The following is a 17,442-nucleotide window of genomic DNA, read 5'->3' as shown; positions in this document are numbered from 1 at the left end:
AAGGTCAGGTGAGTTGGAAGAGAGCTCACCTGAAGGACGAGCCTCAACGACGTAGCCAGAAACGGGCGCTGCACCAGTATCCCCTTCTGACCAGTGGATGGTGAGGGCAGACGACGTCTTGGTGATGGACATTTCCACGGGTGACCCAGGGGATCCTAAAGTATTGGAGAGACGCATTAACACAATTTTTACATTTTCTACAACTAACAACTCTACTTACTGCAGCATCCAATTTTTATTTCTATATATTTGTTTACTTTTTGCATCTGCACTTCTCCATTGAGTAGGTGATTTTGTCTGCCCTGCCTACCTGTCACAGGCTGAGCGGTGATGTTTGCCTGTATAGGTGGTCCATAGCTGACTGTGAGAGCCTGAACCCCAAACATGTAAGTTGCTCCTTTGATCAGGTCTCTAACTTTTAGCCATCGCTGCCAGCTGCCTTTCACATCCACTGTCACCACTTTGTTCACTCCTGCAGCAAAATGAGGAGAAAACCCGCTGTCAGAGCCAACAACTTCTCTAGTGTCCGTTATATGTTCTTGTGCATACCTTGAATAGGAGCAGTGGGCTGATAGATAACCCTATAGCCTTCCACTTGGCCATTAGGAGTGACTGGTGCTCCCCAAGACACGTTGACGCTCCCACCCGTCACTTCAGTGAAGGACAGGTAGCTCGGCTGGCTGGGAGCTGTGGATCAAACAAATGAAGGAAGATCAGTAAAACCGCTTTTCTTGCTCATCCCGTTTTTCAAGGGAAGCTGTCAAAAACGTCCTACCAGATGGCAGCGTTCGGGCCCCTCGGGGGTCACTGGGAGGTCCATCGCCCGCAGTGTTAAAGGCAGTCAATGTGACCATGTAAGGTGTGTAGCTGGTCAGGTTTGTGAGGTGAACTTGAGTATCTGGGACAAAAATCACCTTCACCTTCTCAGTCTGGTTTTGGTTTTCTCTTTCCCAGTAATGAACCTAGAACACAGGCAAGCAAAACCTTAGGATCTCTGTGAGCCTAAAAAAATCTTTATGTACGTATTCAGCAGCATTGAATGTCATAACCGTACATAGAGTAAACCTTTGTGTAATTCAGCCTGAGGATATAAGCAGCTGCCTAGGGAAGGCCTTAGAGATTTAAAAGAGAACCTGAGTGAATGAATAGCATGATGACAACAAAGGAACCCTTCATGGAGGTTAGGATTTAGCTCAATTTATTGATGTTGGGTTATTTCTCATTATTTGCCCATTCTCTCTAAAACACGGAGACAACTCAAAACCAACAGGACGAGCCTTGGAGAACCATTTGTAAACAACCCCACTTTATTGAACATCATGGCTCTAAATCTTAAAGTCCACACTGATCCAGGGCTGGTAACACGCTGCTGTTTAGATGGTGGTGTCTGTATTTATATATTTTAATATTGCTTGGATCCATCTTTTTTTTTATATCTTTATTTCATTTTCACTTAAATTTGGCTGTAGTAAAAAAAAAAGGCTAGTTTCTTTACAAAATAAATATTCAAACTTCAATTATTGAGATGCTATGACTGGATATAGTCGTTCAACCTTTTTTTAAAATATCAAATCATTATTCTTAAAGTACACCTTTGCTTTTAGATGAAAAAACTGTATTTTATCATATGACAAACACACCTAGAAGAAAAAACATTTAAATAATTTAGTCATATTTAACAATCTACTATTTCACATATGCACAACTTTTCCCTTTATTGCAATAAGTGTAAAGAAATCTTTATAAATTATAGTAGAATATAAGGCTTTTCCAGGCCAACAGTGAAGTGGAGACATTTTTACATCTCTTCGTTGCACATGCTCACTGGAGAATGGCTCAATAATATTTAATATGAGGAATGAATATTACGACAGTGGCTAGTAATGAAGACACATGGGTTAATATAGCCCATCCTTGTAGCAGAAAGTCGAAGAAAGGTTACATGATTATAGTCTGCCATATGAAAAGATCAATAATAATTTTAGGGGATGTACAGCCTGTAACTTATATCATGCAATGTAATTTCCCCTTTAGCTTTGTTTAAACATCCTCATTTAATCTTGAATTTCAGGATATATATTTTAATACAACACAGTTCTTGACCTACGACATAACAGACAAGTGTGGAACAATAAATCTGTCAAGCGAGGTAGTGACACAACAAAAATGCCCCCTTTTGAAGTCTAGAATTATTATTATTTAGAATGGAAATGATGAAAACAGCAAAGGAAATAAAAACTGACTGACTGCCACTGATGGTGGTGTATGGTTGGTAAAGGAGTTGGACGAATAAAATGAATGATATATATCTGGTACAGAATAATTTGATCCTTAACATAAGCCATACATTTAGGCAATGCATATGCAAGTCAGAGACTTTCTACTACAAAACATTATTGTTGTTTTTTCCTTGTTTCCTAACTAAACCGTCTCTACAAAGCTCCAAGATACCAGAGAAACAAGACATAATGGGGAATGTGATTGATGTGATGATATAGATAATCAAAAGCCTCTTAACCACTAAAAATAGTGCATTAAGTAGGTTTTTTTTTTAAACGTGGGTCGACACGCTAACAATCGGCATGGGTCCAACTCCTCGCTGGGAAGGTGTGTGGCCTGTGTCCACCTGCAGCTGCATGTCTGGTGACACCATGGGCCAGGGCGTAATAAGTGTGCTTGATTGTTTTGCTCTATTGTCCGTCTGAATCCCTCTCACCAGCGCTGCTCCATGTTTTACGGATGTTGTTTCGGCTTGTTATATCAGATGTGGCTGGCGCAGTGTGTTGACTTCCATACATTGGTGTCACGTCATTTAGCGGGTAAAGCCGGTTCTGGTTTTCCCACAGCATGGCGATCAGAGCCCAGGCAATTTTAATGTGGGTCGCTTACCAAGTCGTTTGACCTGGGTAGAAATCACTTGGTAAGCTATTCCCAATGCCACTAAACGCTGATTGTTCACGGGTTTAAACAGGTTTTTCCCTCTGTGGGAAATGGGTAAAACATTCACTAAATGGCATAGGTGCCTTTTCACTTTGAGTTTATTGAAAACATAGATTGTTGGTAATTTACCCAGAAAATTGTGTTTTTTGCAAAGAAGACAGTTAGGTTCAAACTTTCTGCGGCAATAGACAATATAGCTAAGTATTACCTGCATGAAGACCCTCAGTCCATTATACTTGGATAGTATAGTTAAAAAATACAGTAGCACTGGAAACATGCCTTGGTTTGATAACTGCAGTGAATTAAATCATTAACAGTAAGGGAGGTAAAGGTGTGACTTTACTGAAGACTCGATCTATGTGTTCACTTTCATCTTTGTTGGAAGACTTAAGTAGATTTGTTAAATGGAGCCTTGCGAAAGTTCAACTGAATAAACTGATTACTTGCCTTCATCCACCTACGACACAGCCAATCAGCTTTGAGCCATGCCTCCACGAGAGCCAATCAGCATCCAAAGTTCATCTTGAAAGGCCTCCGATCCGCAACTTGTCTGCTATCTAGTGCGCAGGCAGTGGATGTGCTGTCTGACTTCATTCAGATGACCCCGTTTCATTCCACCTCCAGTCCCTCCTCCACCATCGTAGCTAAAACTCATCAGAGTTTCATTCCTCTCTGACTTTTACTGCATACCGCGTCTCATTCAAACCAGTCTGGCAGGAGACCGCCATGTTGAGCCTGGTTCTGCCAGAGGTTTCTTCCCAACGGGGAGTTTTTCCTCTCCACTGTCGCTTCATGCTTGTTCATCATGGACAGGTTCTCTCAACCTGTGTTATCCAACTGGACTTCCATCTTCAAGGTCCCTGAGTGAAGCTCTAGTATCAGCTCATGCAGTCCACTGGATCTCTTCAATACAGCTTAAGCACACCGTCAGCAGTCTACAGACTGACCAACTTTATCTATCTCCACTGGGGGAAACAGCCCTGTTCTTTACTCCTGTTCAAGCATATCAATCAAAATTCAGCGCTATGTTTCCTGCCGAGGTCTGAGGGCAAAAGACTAAAATAATTTTATCAATACATTTCTTCTAATTGTCTTTTCTCTCCGTGTGATTTTTTCAGATTGAACTTAGATTAATCAAATTAAGACCAATCTGCAGACACTTTCTTGGGACAAAATATTTGTTGTTTTTAACAAGCCAGATTGCAGTGTCCAGAAGTCTATTGGTAAGTGGATGTAACACTGACAAAGTGTTACAAGCGTATATTTTTAATTAATTTCATTAACTGTACTTTGTTTCAGACTAGGACATATTAGCAAGTGTCCAATTTAAAATGATCCAGAAGTAAAAAAAAACTTTTACTGAGACAACCCACATTCCTCTAACTTTTTCTATTCCATATTTCTGGGTAGAAAATAATGCTGCTATAACCTAGAAACAAGGAGTGGCATCTAAACTTTTTCACTTTTTATTTGGCAAAGGAAAGTATACTGTTTACACTTAAATGTAAATAAGGAAAGAGTATTGACTAGCTCAGAAAACATTCATAGAAATGCAGTAGAGTCCTGCAAACTCCAGCTATGGATTATTCTTCTTCTTTTAAGCCTTGAGTAATCCACTACCCACGTTTCTAATCATGGGGTGCACGGTTCATCGACTAATCTGCACTCAGAAGGTGATACTGAAAGACTAATCTACTGGCAGCTCTCTGTTAAAGATAGTGATTCATAGAGGTGTACAAAACTCTGCTACTATGCTAATATTTACATTATTATGCAGCAGTTATTGTGGCTGCATTCTCAGTTTTCCCATAATTTCCTCAGAGGAAAACATCAACGGTAACATTAAGCTGGGATACTGAGAAGTAATTTACATTTTCTTTGTGTAAAAAAGGAAGAAAAACATTTTTTTGTTGAATGAAATTTGTAATATTTACCATTCTGAAAAAAAATAAGTTTAAAGAAACTGGAGTTATACAAAAGACTCAGTTTTATTGTAGCATTACTGAAAAACATACTGCTTCCAAAGCCTAAAGTAGCAGCTTCCGAGCAGCACTTGAGGGCAGCATTTCACCGTATCTGTATTTTTAAGAGTTGTTACTATAATGAGATGCAAAATAACTCATTGATACGATCAGTTAAAGATCATAATATATTACCTTCTGCACACAGAGGGTAGTTCAATTTAAATGTTCTTTTCTACAAAGCAAGGCGATATCTCTTGTCCCCACTTAGTGAGATCAGCAAAGTAAAAGCTAAGCTCATTTTGTAATTCTCCCTACTGCTATATAATGGATCAGATTTTGAAGCTGGAATTTTCAGGATAATTAAAGAACATCTCTATATCTATCATAGATGAGGATTTCAGTCACAGGTGAGTTTTTAAGTAAAACGGTATGCATCACATGTTAAGCCGCATCTAATCAGATTAAGACAATACTTTGACTAGGCTACTCCAAAACCTTACGTTTCTCAAACCATTTATAATCTTGCAGGAAAACCTGTATTGGCTTGAGCTTAGGTTTGTAACTAATGGCCACACATTATAGAGGTTCAAGACAGAAGTCCTTGATTATCTTCAGCAGCCCCAGACTATCACACTTATCACAATTTTCTTACTTTTTTGGGCTCATTTATACTGCTTCTTTCTATCTGACAGGTCCTATTTTAGTAATTTGTTGAACATGCAGGTTAGAAGGTAATGGGCCTTGGGTGTAATTGCTGAAACCAGAAAATCTAGTTAATCACATTAAATTCATGATCTAACTAAGGGAGTAATTGCATTTTCAAATGGAGGTATGTTAATTTTGGATATTTTGATAAACAAAAAACAATTTTAAAAATGTTTTGTATATACTAGGGTTATCTTTTTTTGGTTGAGGTTTTTATGGCACTATTGGTGTTTTTTTTTGTACAGTCGACTGACAGAAAAGGGGGTAAGACAGAGGGGGAGAGACATGCGGCAAAGGACCACAGGTTGGATTTAACCCTGGGTCGGCCACATCGAGGACTAAGGCCTCCATACATGGGTCGTGCGCGCTAACCACTGGCCCTACAAGGGTTATCTTTTAATAATAATAAAATAAGTTAGATGATTTGAAACCCCTGAGTGAAACTAAAAACAACAAAGGAGCCAAAACATGTTGATATGCATCCACCTGCACATATATTCACAAGGAAACAGACAAAATCTGTTGATAAATGTAAATATCACACATTGTACAGACAAGCACTCTATTTTTTGATGAGAGGCTGCAATAAAAAAAAAAAAAGTAAAAATGTATTCAGTCCTGATTTAAGGACACCAACAGCTTCTGCAAATCAAATTTTCAGGAAATTTGTTCCAGAGTTCAGGGATATTCACCTTCATTCATCTCTGTTCCAGGGAGCAGTGAGTGAGCAGGTCTCAGAATACCTGAAGGGTCTACATGGTTCATAGCTGACAATCAACTCAGAAATGTATTTTAGTCCAAGATGATTTTGTTCTTTATAAACCAGCAGCCGTTGTTTTAATCTATTCCTTAACAAACATTGAGCCAATGTAGTGATTTAAGACCCGGCATGACAGGATCAATTTTCATGGTGTTGTTGGGAAAAAAAAGGCTTGCCTCAGCTGCTCTGTGTTCTGTTTCAGCTTTTTATCCTAGTAGTGTTCTTAAGATTATAATAAGATAGATCATGGTGTTAACATCTGTATCTCAGTCAATGTATTTATTCCACAACATGTCTTCAGGGGTAACCTCTTTAGGCCAGTTGGTAACATAGGACAGACAAGACAACAACTGAGATATAACTGTTTATCTAGTTACCTTTCCTAACCTATACAAAAACTTAGGAAGACATTGATGGAAAGAGGGTAAAAAAAATCTCCAAGTAGCAAACTTTTCAGTGTGAGACTATGCTAATGCCTTAAAAGACAAATTTATTTGATTATTCCGGATACATGTCTACCAGAGGTAAACCTGGGTGCAGATAACACAAGTTATGCAGCGCTGCATGATTAGGTTTCAGATCTCCTCTGGTACAAATGATAGACCCCACATTTAACGACTTGCTACCTTCCATAACAGATGTGTAAATGGTGCCTGAAGACCAAACATAGCTTTGTATCATCAGTATCTATGGTTCAGAGGCTAGGGTCTGAATGCTGCAGAGCCAGAAAGAAGGCTGGCAGGTGGTACCGACCACTAAATCTTTGATAAGCACAAAACTAAACAAGCTGACTGCCAAGGCGAGATGTGCAGAAGCTGACTTGGCATGAACTGTAAAAAACTGCCACACAGACAAGAGAAGCAAAGAGGATCTGGCACGGAACAATGACAGACAAAAAAAAAAAAAAAACTTCTATCATAGGGAGGCAAATAAAACATGAATAACAGGTTGTTAACCAGAGACGGAGAGCAGGTGAGACGGTGAAGCAGAGCACTGAGTGAACAAAGAGCAGGAACATCAAACAGTAGCTTAAAAAATCCAGATCGACCCAACCAGGACAGGAATTCAACAAAACAGAACAAAATACATCCAAAAGCAAACCCATACTAACAACAATCATGACTAAAACTAGTCACCCTGTCACCTTTCCTCTCTTATGTGTTTTTCTGAGCTATTCATCAAACAGCAGGGGTCTTAAAAGAAGTCAGAACCTCTAAATGTATTTATTATTCTTTCTTTGCTCTTTCTCTCATCTTAATCTCCTAACCCCCTCCTCAGACCCACCCATCTCAGGCATTTTAAACACTCCCTCGATCTTCTCCTCTGATCTGCGTTCTAAGGGAATCACTGGTACCCCTCAATGTGAAAATATCACACTCCCTTCTTTCTTTAATATTTCTCTCTCTGAAACACACCAATTTCTCTAAAGCCAGACAGATAACCTTGCATTTGAAGTGCTAAGAGTGAAAGCTTGAGGATGGGCAAAGAGATCATACTAAAACCACTAAAGGGTTCTCAGATTCATCGTTAAAACCAATTTTTTTCCCTCATGTCTGTAGGATACTCAAAGACACAGCATCATTAACCCTCCTTCACTTAGCTTGATGTGGACACTTGCTCTGAGGGCTTATATAAGTGTATGTTTGATTTGTACTTTGCTGTTCCCCTGGCCAGCCTGTTGTATTCATTCCCTGTGTGTTAGTGCCTGTTTTCCTGTGAGTCACCTTGTATCCTTGGATGAGTCCATTCTGGGTCTCGAGGGGCGGCATGTCCCAGGTCACTTCCAGGCCAGAGGGAGACAGGGCTGACACTTTGATAGACTGAGGCGCCACCGACGGAGCTGCAGCCAGAGAGACGACAGAGTGTTCGGTTACTGCATGGGAGCAGTTGAATGTTAAAAGAAAAGGAAGCAAGTGAAATATGCTCCACCCTTCCCATTAGAATGGGCCTCAGGTAGGACCTTGGTACTCCCCTGTAGCGCATATAAGTATGAACACTCGGCTGTGTGCACCTGAGGCTGGAAGAGGTCCATATCACCTGATTTCATCATTCCCCTCCAGGCTTTTCTGACTCCCCCTCCTGCTATGCTCCTCTATCCTCACCTTTTACTTCTCGCTTTGTGGTATGTGTGGCCTACAAAACCCTGCAAGCACACACTTACGCACAGTACGTTGACGGAGCTTCACACAGGTTATATGAATTCACTAATGCTCCAATGAACTGAGTGGAAGTATTTCAAAAACAATGTACAAATCTGTTTACCTGCATTCTTGTTTGTAGTTTACAGCTGTTTTGCAGTAACTCCTGTGTGTGTGGGATGGGATCTTTCGAACTGAGAAGTGAATATCAAAGAGAGCTGGCTGTGTTTTCCACTCCTAGTTCAAATTTCCAGTGACAGAGAACAAGGCATACCGCCCTAACTATAAAGTACATGACCTTGAGTTTTATTTCAGATGGATATGCATGCATGCACCCCTATTAGAAATCACTGCCGATACTTGAAAATGTAATTTCACTTGAGGGGGTCAATGCCAGAAGGTGGGGGCTGAGAGGACAAAGCACAGTGGGTAGATGAAAAAGAACTAAAATCAGTATAAAATCCAAAATCGTTCTGACCAAAAGTCAGCACGGTTTCTCAGAAGCTTTGAAAACACATCAGACAGTTACATGAAAGGTTGTTGATGAAATTTTTAAAGCTGCTGCTAGATCTGAGCATCCGTCATGGGTGAAAATTCAAGGGGAAAATTATTTTTGGGAGGAAAAAGTCTTGAGTTTCATTATGTCTTTTTTCTCATTTCTAAAAGTTCAAAAACAGACTAAGAATTAGATATCTACATTTTCCATGTAGATATAAGAAACACCAAATTGTTAAATTATAAGTTGTTAATGCTATATAAGCCTATCCTTTGCTTCTTAAAAAGCTTCAACATCTTCTTCATCACCATCTGGTGAACTGCTGCCACCACCTGGGACAACCGCTCTCCATAGATGGTGACTGGCTGCATTCCTCCTTTTGAGGAATGCAGCCAGAAATAAGAGCATTTTCCCTTGATTTAAGCGAGTTAGTAGGAAAACTTACTGGAATAAGATTATTTATGTTTATAAAAAGAAATAATAAAAAAAAAAAGATATATATATATATATATATATGTATATATATATATATATATATATATATATATATATATATATATATATATATATATATATATATATATATATATGTATAAAAAACGGTTTTCTGACCCTCTTGGGGTGGTATGTGTCATCCTCAAGCTCGGGTCCTCTACCAGAGGCCTGGGAGTTTGAGGGTTCTGCGCAGTATCTTAGCTGTTCCTAGGACTGCGCTCTTCTGGACAGAGACCTCTGATGTTTTACCTGGAATCTGCTGTAGCCACTCTCCCAGTTTGGGGGTCACAGCCCCCAGTGCTCCAATTACCACTGGCACCACTGCTGCTATTACTTTCCACATCTTTTCTAGCTCCTCTTTCAGCCCTTGGTATTTCTCAAGCTTCTTGTGTTCTTTCTTCTTGATGTTGCTGTCGCTTGGGATTGCCACATCTATCACTACTGCCTTGTTCTGCTGTTCGTCGATCAACACGATAACTGGTTGGTTAGCCATCATCTGGATATATATATATATATATATATATATATATATATATATATATATATATATATATATATATATATATATATATATATATATATATATTTATTAAAATTTTTTTTCTAAGGCTGTCGGCTTTAATGCATTAATCACAGTTAATTAAAAAGAATCCTTTGCGGGTTTATTTTTAAATCACGCTTCAAATGTAATTCTTTTTGTCCTTTTGACTACCCTGTAGTCAGCCTTTTTTCCATTTTGTGACTCTGTAAAATATGATGGAGTAAGAACTGAGTTTAAACAGAAAAAAAGAGCTCAAGAAAAAAAAAAAAAAATCAAAGAATGATAAATTCAAACATTTTTCATTTAGCACCATTGCTCTCACAACAGTTTTTTGTCACCCAGAACCAAATGCTGTTGTGCTTGGAAAGCGTCATGTCTTCATGACAACTGCTTCAAATCCAGAAGCACTGCCTCTGAAAAAGTAACAGAGGTTAATGGATAAAACCGTCATGATGGAGACTGAGGTTCGCCGTTTTTTTATAGCTCTCTCCTTTTTTTTCCTATATGATTGCATGAACAACTATTTGCAAACAATAGTGAAAATAAAGCACGGCTGTGGCTTAAAAATAATATTCTGTCACACTGGAGACGCCTAAAGAAAATATCTGCCCGATGCAGGAGAAGATGCAGATTAATGCTCTTTAACATGCTGCATGAAATCCTCATCTGGAGCAGATACCAACGATGACAAGGTAATTTATGCCCGTTATATGTGATTATATTATCGCACGAGAGTACAGTTGTTTTCAGTGATCAACTACTGCACATCTCTTCTAGTTTAATGTGCATTAAAGTCCAATTGTGCTTTCATACTGTAGTGACCCAATGTGGACCAAAGCTGCAGGTGTAAAAAAAATATTTTTTTATGGTTTTATTGTTAATTTCTGAAGTATCTTTAGAGAGAGACCTGATATCCTATTTAATCTTTCAATGTCAGCACAGTGTTACTTTAATTCCTCTTAATATTTGCAATTTGGTAGGGAATAAACTTTTTTTTTTTTATTAAAAAGGTCAAAAAAGAAATTCTATTTGTTTTGTTTTTTTAATTCCCACTGAAGACTATGGTTAAATATTGTATATTATGAGTTTAGAACTATTTAGACCTATTTTAGACATGTAATCCAAACTGCAATTAATTGCAATTAACTGTGAGGCTTCTGTAATTAATCCCAATTAAAATTCATTGTTTGACAGCCCTAATAAATATACATATTCTTTTTTTCAATTATATTATAAAACTGCAAAATATGTAGTCATTTTTTTGTTTACCCACCTGCCTCTCCAACAGACACCTCGACTGGAGCAGACGGAGGACTCTCCCCAATGATGTTGTAGCTTGTCATTACAATCTGATAACGTTTGAACTTCTTTAGTTCTGGAAACAAAACAAAAAATAAACGATTTAACAACATATCTACTGGACAGAAGATTAAATACAACACAGTTCTAGGCAGACTTCTAGTTGGCATGAATGACATTAAAATTGTTAGGCTTTCAATTCATCTTTTGAAGATTTTTCTAAGGTGTAATGAAGACTTGACTTACAGCTTTAGTGCAACACTTCAGTGGTTGAGTGTAAATTCATAGAGGGCTTTTACATGGACTCTTCTACATATATTTAAAGAAATAAATATTCCTTAAATAGATAAATATCCCTTAGCAAAAGGCACGGAAATCAACGACTTTTAGGAGTTATCAACAATCTGCTGGTGTTATTCTGACAGGATCATAACAGATAATGGTTCTTCTTGTTAGAATTGGAGGACTTCATATAAATAAAGCTGGTTTCCTTCAACAGGCTAAACTTCTCAAGCACAGTCCGCACATTTCCATAGGGTTGAAGTTAGAGTAATTCCAAAATCTTATTGTTAATTGTCTTTGTTTTTGTTTCATGCCCTGGCATGATGTGGAAAATAGTCAATCTATGTCTCAGCTATTTATAAAACTTCGCTCTCAAACAACACTTTCCGTATAGGCAGCTGTAAATCGATATTAGATCAGGGGCATTGTTTTTTTTTAAAACTGTGACCACTAACACTTATGATTCAGTAGCTTTAAGTTCATGACAGGATTTAGCCGTTTAAGTTCCTGGTTTGATCCTGAACTTCATAACCAATATCTTGTAATCCGAGGGTGAAATATTGGATGAGATGATTGAAACTTGGAAACTACTGGGTACACCTACAGAATAATGATACCAAACCCAAACTGATTTTGGAGTGAGAGGATAGATGAAGCACCAAGCCTTTCAAGTGTCATCCCTAAAAGCTCCAACATCAACCCTACTACTAGTGCTCAAACTTCCTTTCAGGAAAGTAAGATATTTATATCAAATTAATCAATATTAAGAAATATGCCAGTGACATTTTGATGGCCAAACAATTTCTCTCTAATTCAAAAGGCCTTTTAACCAAATATTAGTGGGGGTGTACAGAACCTTGTTTAATTTTCACCCTGTGAAGGATAAGAAAGTTAACATTAAACTAAAACGTTTCTACACAGTTCTAGTTTTTAAACATTACTGTAGCAGTACACTGGAATATCATTCACCAGAGAACATCAGCAGATCAAACATTAAATTAAAAACTGCAAATGAATATTCTTTCCATAGGAAAGATTAGTGTATGTAAGATTCTGACTTCGACTGTAGGTTGGTCGATTTTCTAACTTACGTGTCAGCTCGAACTCTGTGAGCGAGGCGCTGCTGACTGTCTTGAAGGTGCTCTTAGCTATAGAGGAGTGAAAGAAAGACAGATGAAAAAGAAATCAATTGTGCTTTGGGTTTAACAATAAACTGCTCAATTATAATGTCATTTAATAGAATCACTGTATTGAAGAGGAAAACATTTCAAATCTGTTTTTTTTCCTTTTCGCTCCACTATTTTTAAACGACTCTTTACTTTAGAGCGGGTATAAAATTGTCCATCAATCTATAACTGCAGACATATAGCTGACTATAGTCAACATCAGGCTGCCCAAAGCATAATCACATGTTATTACTGTATTGTAAAGGTGCACTAAGGGTGGGCTTGTGAAAAATAGCTGCTCACTGATGGTTGTATAGAAACTCAACTAATGGGTTTTTCTTTTCTCTGATGCACTTTAAAGATAATAATCAATAGTAAACCGTAAACCCATGAAGCTACATAAAGGATATATATATATATATATTTATATATATATATAAAGGTAAGTTACTGTGTGGGGCTGAAAAAAAAATAAAAATAACAGGCAGGAATTTCACACAAAGACAGATGACCAAAGAGCATTTTATAATACAGAGGAAAACATCTATTACAACACAATCTAACTGTTAAATTACACCTCACTGAATTAGTGGGGGGAGGCTTTCCGATGTTTTTTTTTCTCCTAACATTACATCTTGGAAGCTCTCGCTTCCAAAGAAGCGCCAGGAGTGTCTAACCAACTGATCAAATGAGGACTCAGAAAAACACGGCTTACATTATTTGTCAGAGACCCCAAATACAACCTTTTTGTCCTCCTTTAGTTGTTATTCAATCTCTGAGGCTGCTTTCATAAACCAACCTTTCCAAAACTGAAAGGTCATTATTTTATTCAATAAGAAAATAAAGTCTTAGTTTATCAAAAATTTAAGTTATAGCTAAATCTTTAAAAAATTTCAAAGGTTTATTAAATTCCATAATAGAATAATTAGATCAATCAAATAAGCATTACCATATCCAATGTAGTGACATCATTTCAAAAACACTGTACATCTGCTTGTATCATTCCTATCAAAATGTCGATATGCACAGCCTTTTTAAGGGACCAGGAGAAAAAGCAGCACTTTTATGTGTGCTTTTTATATGTGCTTATGTTTTATATGCTACACTTTATGGAATGGAAATTTTCATTTACTGTCTGAAAAGCTGTACTAAACAAAATTTCATTTTGGATACACTCTGTGTCTACAAAATGACTATAAATGTTTTCTAAGTCTAGGTTTTTGGTTAAAGGTCACATTTGAGGTGTTCATTTGTACTACAAAGCAGTTTTCTTTAAAATTATAGCATTAGAATCAAGGCTATAACAACATTCAGATGTCCTGGTGGTTAAAGAAGGACAGAGCTTAACTCTTTGAAGGAAAGGTACTGGGTGGTGATCAGTGCAGGTCAAGCTGGGTAGTAAAAAAATCAGTCTTGCATGAAAGTAACAAAGATATTGGCAGACCCCCCCCCCCCCCCCCCCCCCAGTAAAAATATTATTTCAATTAGATCTGAGAAGTTGATCAAGGCTCTCGTGGTTAGATAGATAAAACATGAGCCAAAGATCTGGAGAAAATAAATCTTTATACAGTAGATGAAAGGTTAAATGAAAGATGTACAAAAACACAGCTGGTTTATTCAAAACACAGCAGATCTACTCACTTGTAATGAGGGCACTTGTGGTAATATTTTTGGTTGTCTGGCCTCCTACATTACTGACAGCGGACACATTTGCAGGGAGCTCCCTGTAATACAGTCTGTATCCAGTCAGGACACCATTAATGCTGTCTTCAGTGGGGCGCTGGAAAACATGCAAACCAACACACACACATGCACAGACATTAGTAATAAACTTGCTCAAAGAGAACTTCTGAGCCTATTATAATTTTTCAGCTGAGCTCGTTTTTTCTGACAGACAGGACAAAGCGAGGGCCAGCAGAACTGTATTTGAGCCGTTTTTTATTAGTCATCCAATTTAAAGGGTTGGAGTATTGGTCTTGCAGTAACTTGCAAACGGGGGAAGTGATGCTTCAATAGGTTTGGCACTCTTGTAAAGGGTGATGAAATTGCTGGTGACTTTGTGTTTTCATTGCCTCTTTTTGCTTTGACATGAGGCTACAAAGATGATAAAAGACATTTACAAACCGAAGAGAAAGAGAAGCAAGCTGTAAAATACTCAGAAGGAATCTACTGTCTTTTCCTCTTTCTGTCTATTTCCTGCGTTGCTGGATTGACTGCTGAAGGCCCCTTTAAACCTATAGCATATCGCCTGCAGGTATTTAACCATTAAGAGTTAGACAACTCTCCCCTGTTAAAGAATGTCCATGGCTCTATTTCTCCTTCCCTCCATCCCTAAATCATATCCCTGCTACTCTGACATTTTCTGCTTTAATAAATAATGACAATACCAATGCAAACCACAGCTTTTTCAAACATTACAAACTCTGACAGGGTGCGCCTTTCAAAGGGAATAGTGAACTATATGTTTGAGAGTTTTATCTGTGTTTAAGTGCATTACCTTCCACTGCACCATCACTGAGGTAGTAGTTGTTGGTTTTACTGAGAGGATTACTGGAGGGTCATTAGGCACTAGAAAGAAAACAGACCAGAAGTGAACGTGTGAATGTGTGGAATAGATAGAACATCTATTCGGATTTTAGTTCTCCCTTTGTTTTCTGTTTATATTTCAAGCAGATTCTTACCATCCTGCAGCGTTGTAACAGCTTCCGTCTCCTTGCTGAGGACACTGTCGCCTATGTCATTGGTAGCTAACATTCGAAACTTGTATGATGTGAAGGGCTTCAGTCTAAACATTTAAACAGACACAAAATATAGTAATTGTATTGGAATGAAGCTATAAAGGGATTTCTAAGTCACATTTTGGCTAATTTAAATCCAAATGCCTGAATGTTCTTTTTGAAAACCTGAAATACCTGTTGCATTGTCATGCATAATTCACAACACTTATTTCAGTTTAATTACCCACTGTGAACCATTTTATTTGTCAACAATTAGAGGTCTCTTGTCCTTTATTAAATTTGTGCATAAATTAGCATTCTGGCAAACTAACATGGCGTGGGTTGATGAGATAAGAGAAAATAAAAACAAATATTGTAAAATGTCGTTTACAATGGTCTACCAAGACAGGCAACAAACATTTACAAGAACAGAAAAGGAACAATTTGCTGGCAGCCATCAGCTTATTAAATCTCCCTGATGCTCAGAGAAACTAAAACAGAGAGGATCAGAAATAATCAGCTAAATTATGTTTATAAATATTACAAAATGTTCATTTAAATCAGAGCAGAGACTCTTGGCTTAATTACACTAAAGGATCAGTGACTGTTCAACTACAGGCTAAGCAATTAAGAGCAGGAACTAAATTCTCTAATAAAATGCTGATTTTGGGTTAAAGATAAGTAAAAGAAACAGGCAATATACAAATCATTTACAACCATTGAAGGATAATATACCTATGCTGAGGCAGACAATTGACATTTATCTAATTAAAACAAGTTTTAAAGGAATATGCACCAAATTTGAGCATTTATATTTGAATATTCCAATGTATAGTTGGACTAAACCTAAATACTATCATCTAACACTAAAAGAGATTGTTAGAGACAGAGACCTTGGGAAAAAATACATTTTGTAAAACCACAGAATGAGCATTTTTAATTCTGTCTTGCATTTATTAAAGCAATGGAAAACATATTACAAGTAATTAAATGATGTATGCACTTGCAAAACATTTATTTTAATACTTTAAAAAATATATTTGTAATATGTGAAGGATAAACTCAGGGCTTGATTGTATCAGTAAAGCATGATAACATTGTTGATTAACTCAACCCATGTTTTTTCCCTAATCTCCGTCTTTTTGATATCACACAACATCCACATCTTTGGTGACATCAAGCATATAGGTCACATCAATGGTAGAAATAAAGGTAAAATAACTTAATTAAACTAGTTAAATAAGTCTTTGGCATGCAATGCCCAAATATCAAAATATACGGCTTAATAAGTCGCCAACATCGTGGTGACATACTAACTTTTCTTCAGTTTAGTTTATTCCATAAATGGGGAACAAACTCCCAGAAAGCTGTAAAAGCGCAATTATTATAATTTAAATCAAGATTAGTAAGCATTTGTTTAGAGGTCTTTGACTGTGATAACGAAACATTATACGTTGTTTTGACTTTCATTCCTTTTTCTTTATTAATTTATCTTTTAACATTTTAATATCAGTAATTTGATAAATTTTTAATATAATCCTCTTATTCTAATAGATCGCTTTTATTCTATATTTTATGTTGCCTCTATGCCACTAAACTGTACTTTTTTCGATTTTCCTCACTGGCAGCAAAAATTATTTTGCCACTGAAATGTGCAATGTCTAAACTTACCCTGCTTTAACTGATCTTTATGTAAATCACACTTGTTGTGTTCTGGCACTTAAATGTAAAATTCCCTTTTAACTCTCAGCACCAAATTCATTTTATTGATGGACTGAACTACTGCAGTATTGAACACCTGTTTGCACCTTCTGTCTCTGTTTAAAGGAAAAGTCTGGACATATTCAGCATTAAAAGATCTGAAAGTACTTTAAATATAAAATTAGTACATATTGCTAGATAAATGATAAGCATTTTGATTAACAGTAATTTAATTTGT

General features: G+C 37.2%; 1 protein-coding gene across 2 annotated transcripts in view; it reads right to left on the bottom strand.

Annotated features, from left to right (window-relative positions):
* LOC119783647 (protein sidekick-1-like) overlaps positions 1-17,442 on the bottom strand; it is a 433,545-nt gene that overhangs the window by 10,485 nt on the left and 405,618 nt on the right. For both annotated transcript variants that reach the window (XM_038285267.1, XM_038285266.1), the window contains exons 31-40: positions 15,468-15,571; positions 15,284-15,354; positions 14,428-14,566; positions 12,712-12,768; positions 11,313-11,414; positions 8,094-8,209; positions 776-962; positions 550-687; positions 311-472; positions 30-155 (exon numbers count right to left, since the gene is read on the bottom strand). In XM_038285267.1, the coding sequence (XP_038141195.1) occupies positions 30-155; positions 311-472; positions 550-687; positions 776-962; positions 8,094-8,209; positions 11,313-11,414; positions 12,712-12,768; positions 14,428-14,566; positions 15,284-15,354; positions 15,468-15,571 (1,202 nt within the window). The remainder of the gene's footprint in view (positions 1-29; positions 156-310; positions 473-549; positions 688-775; positions 963-8,093; positions 8,210-11,312; positions 11,415-12,711; positions 12,769-14,427; positions 14,567-15,283; positions 15,355-15,467; positions 15,572-17,442) is intronic.

Source organism: Cyprinodon tularosa, unplaced genomic scaffold (genome assembly GCF_016077235.1).
Source record: "Cyprinodon tularosa strain WSP-4 unplaced genomic scaffold, ASM1607723v1 ctg21, whole genome shotgun sequence".
NCBI lineage: Eukaryota > Metazoa > Chordata > Actinopteri > Cyprinodontiformes > Cyprinodontidae > Cyprinodon > Cyprinodon tularosa.
Note: the sequence above shows the minus strand (reverse complement) of the source record. Positions and strands in the feature narration are given on the sequence as shown.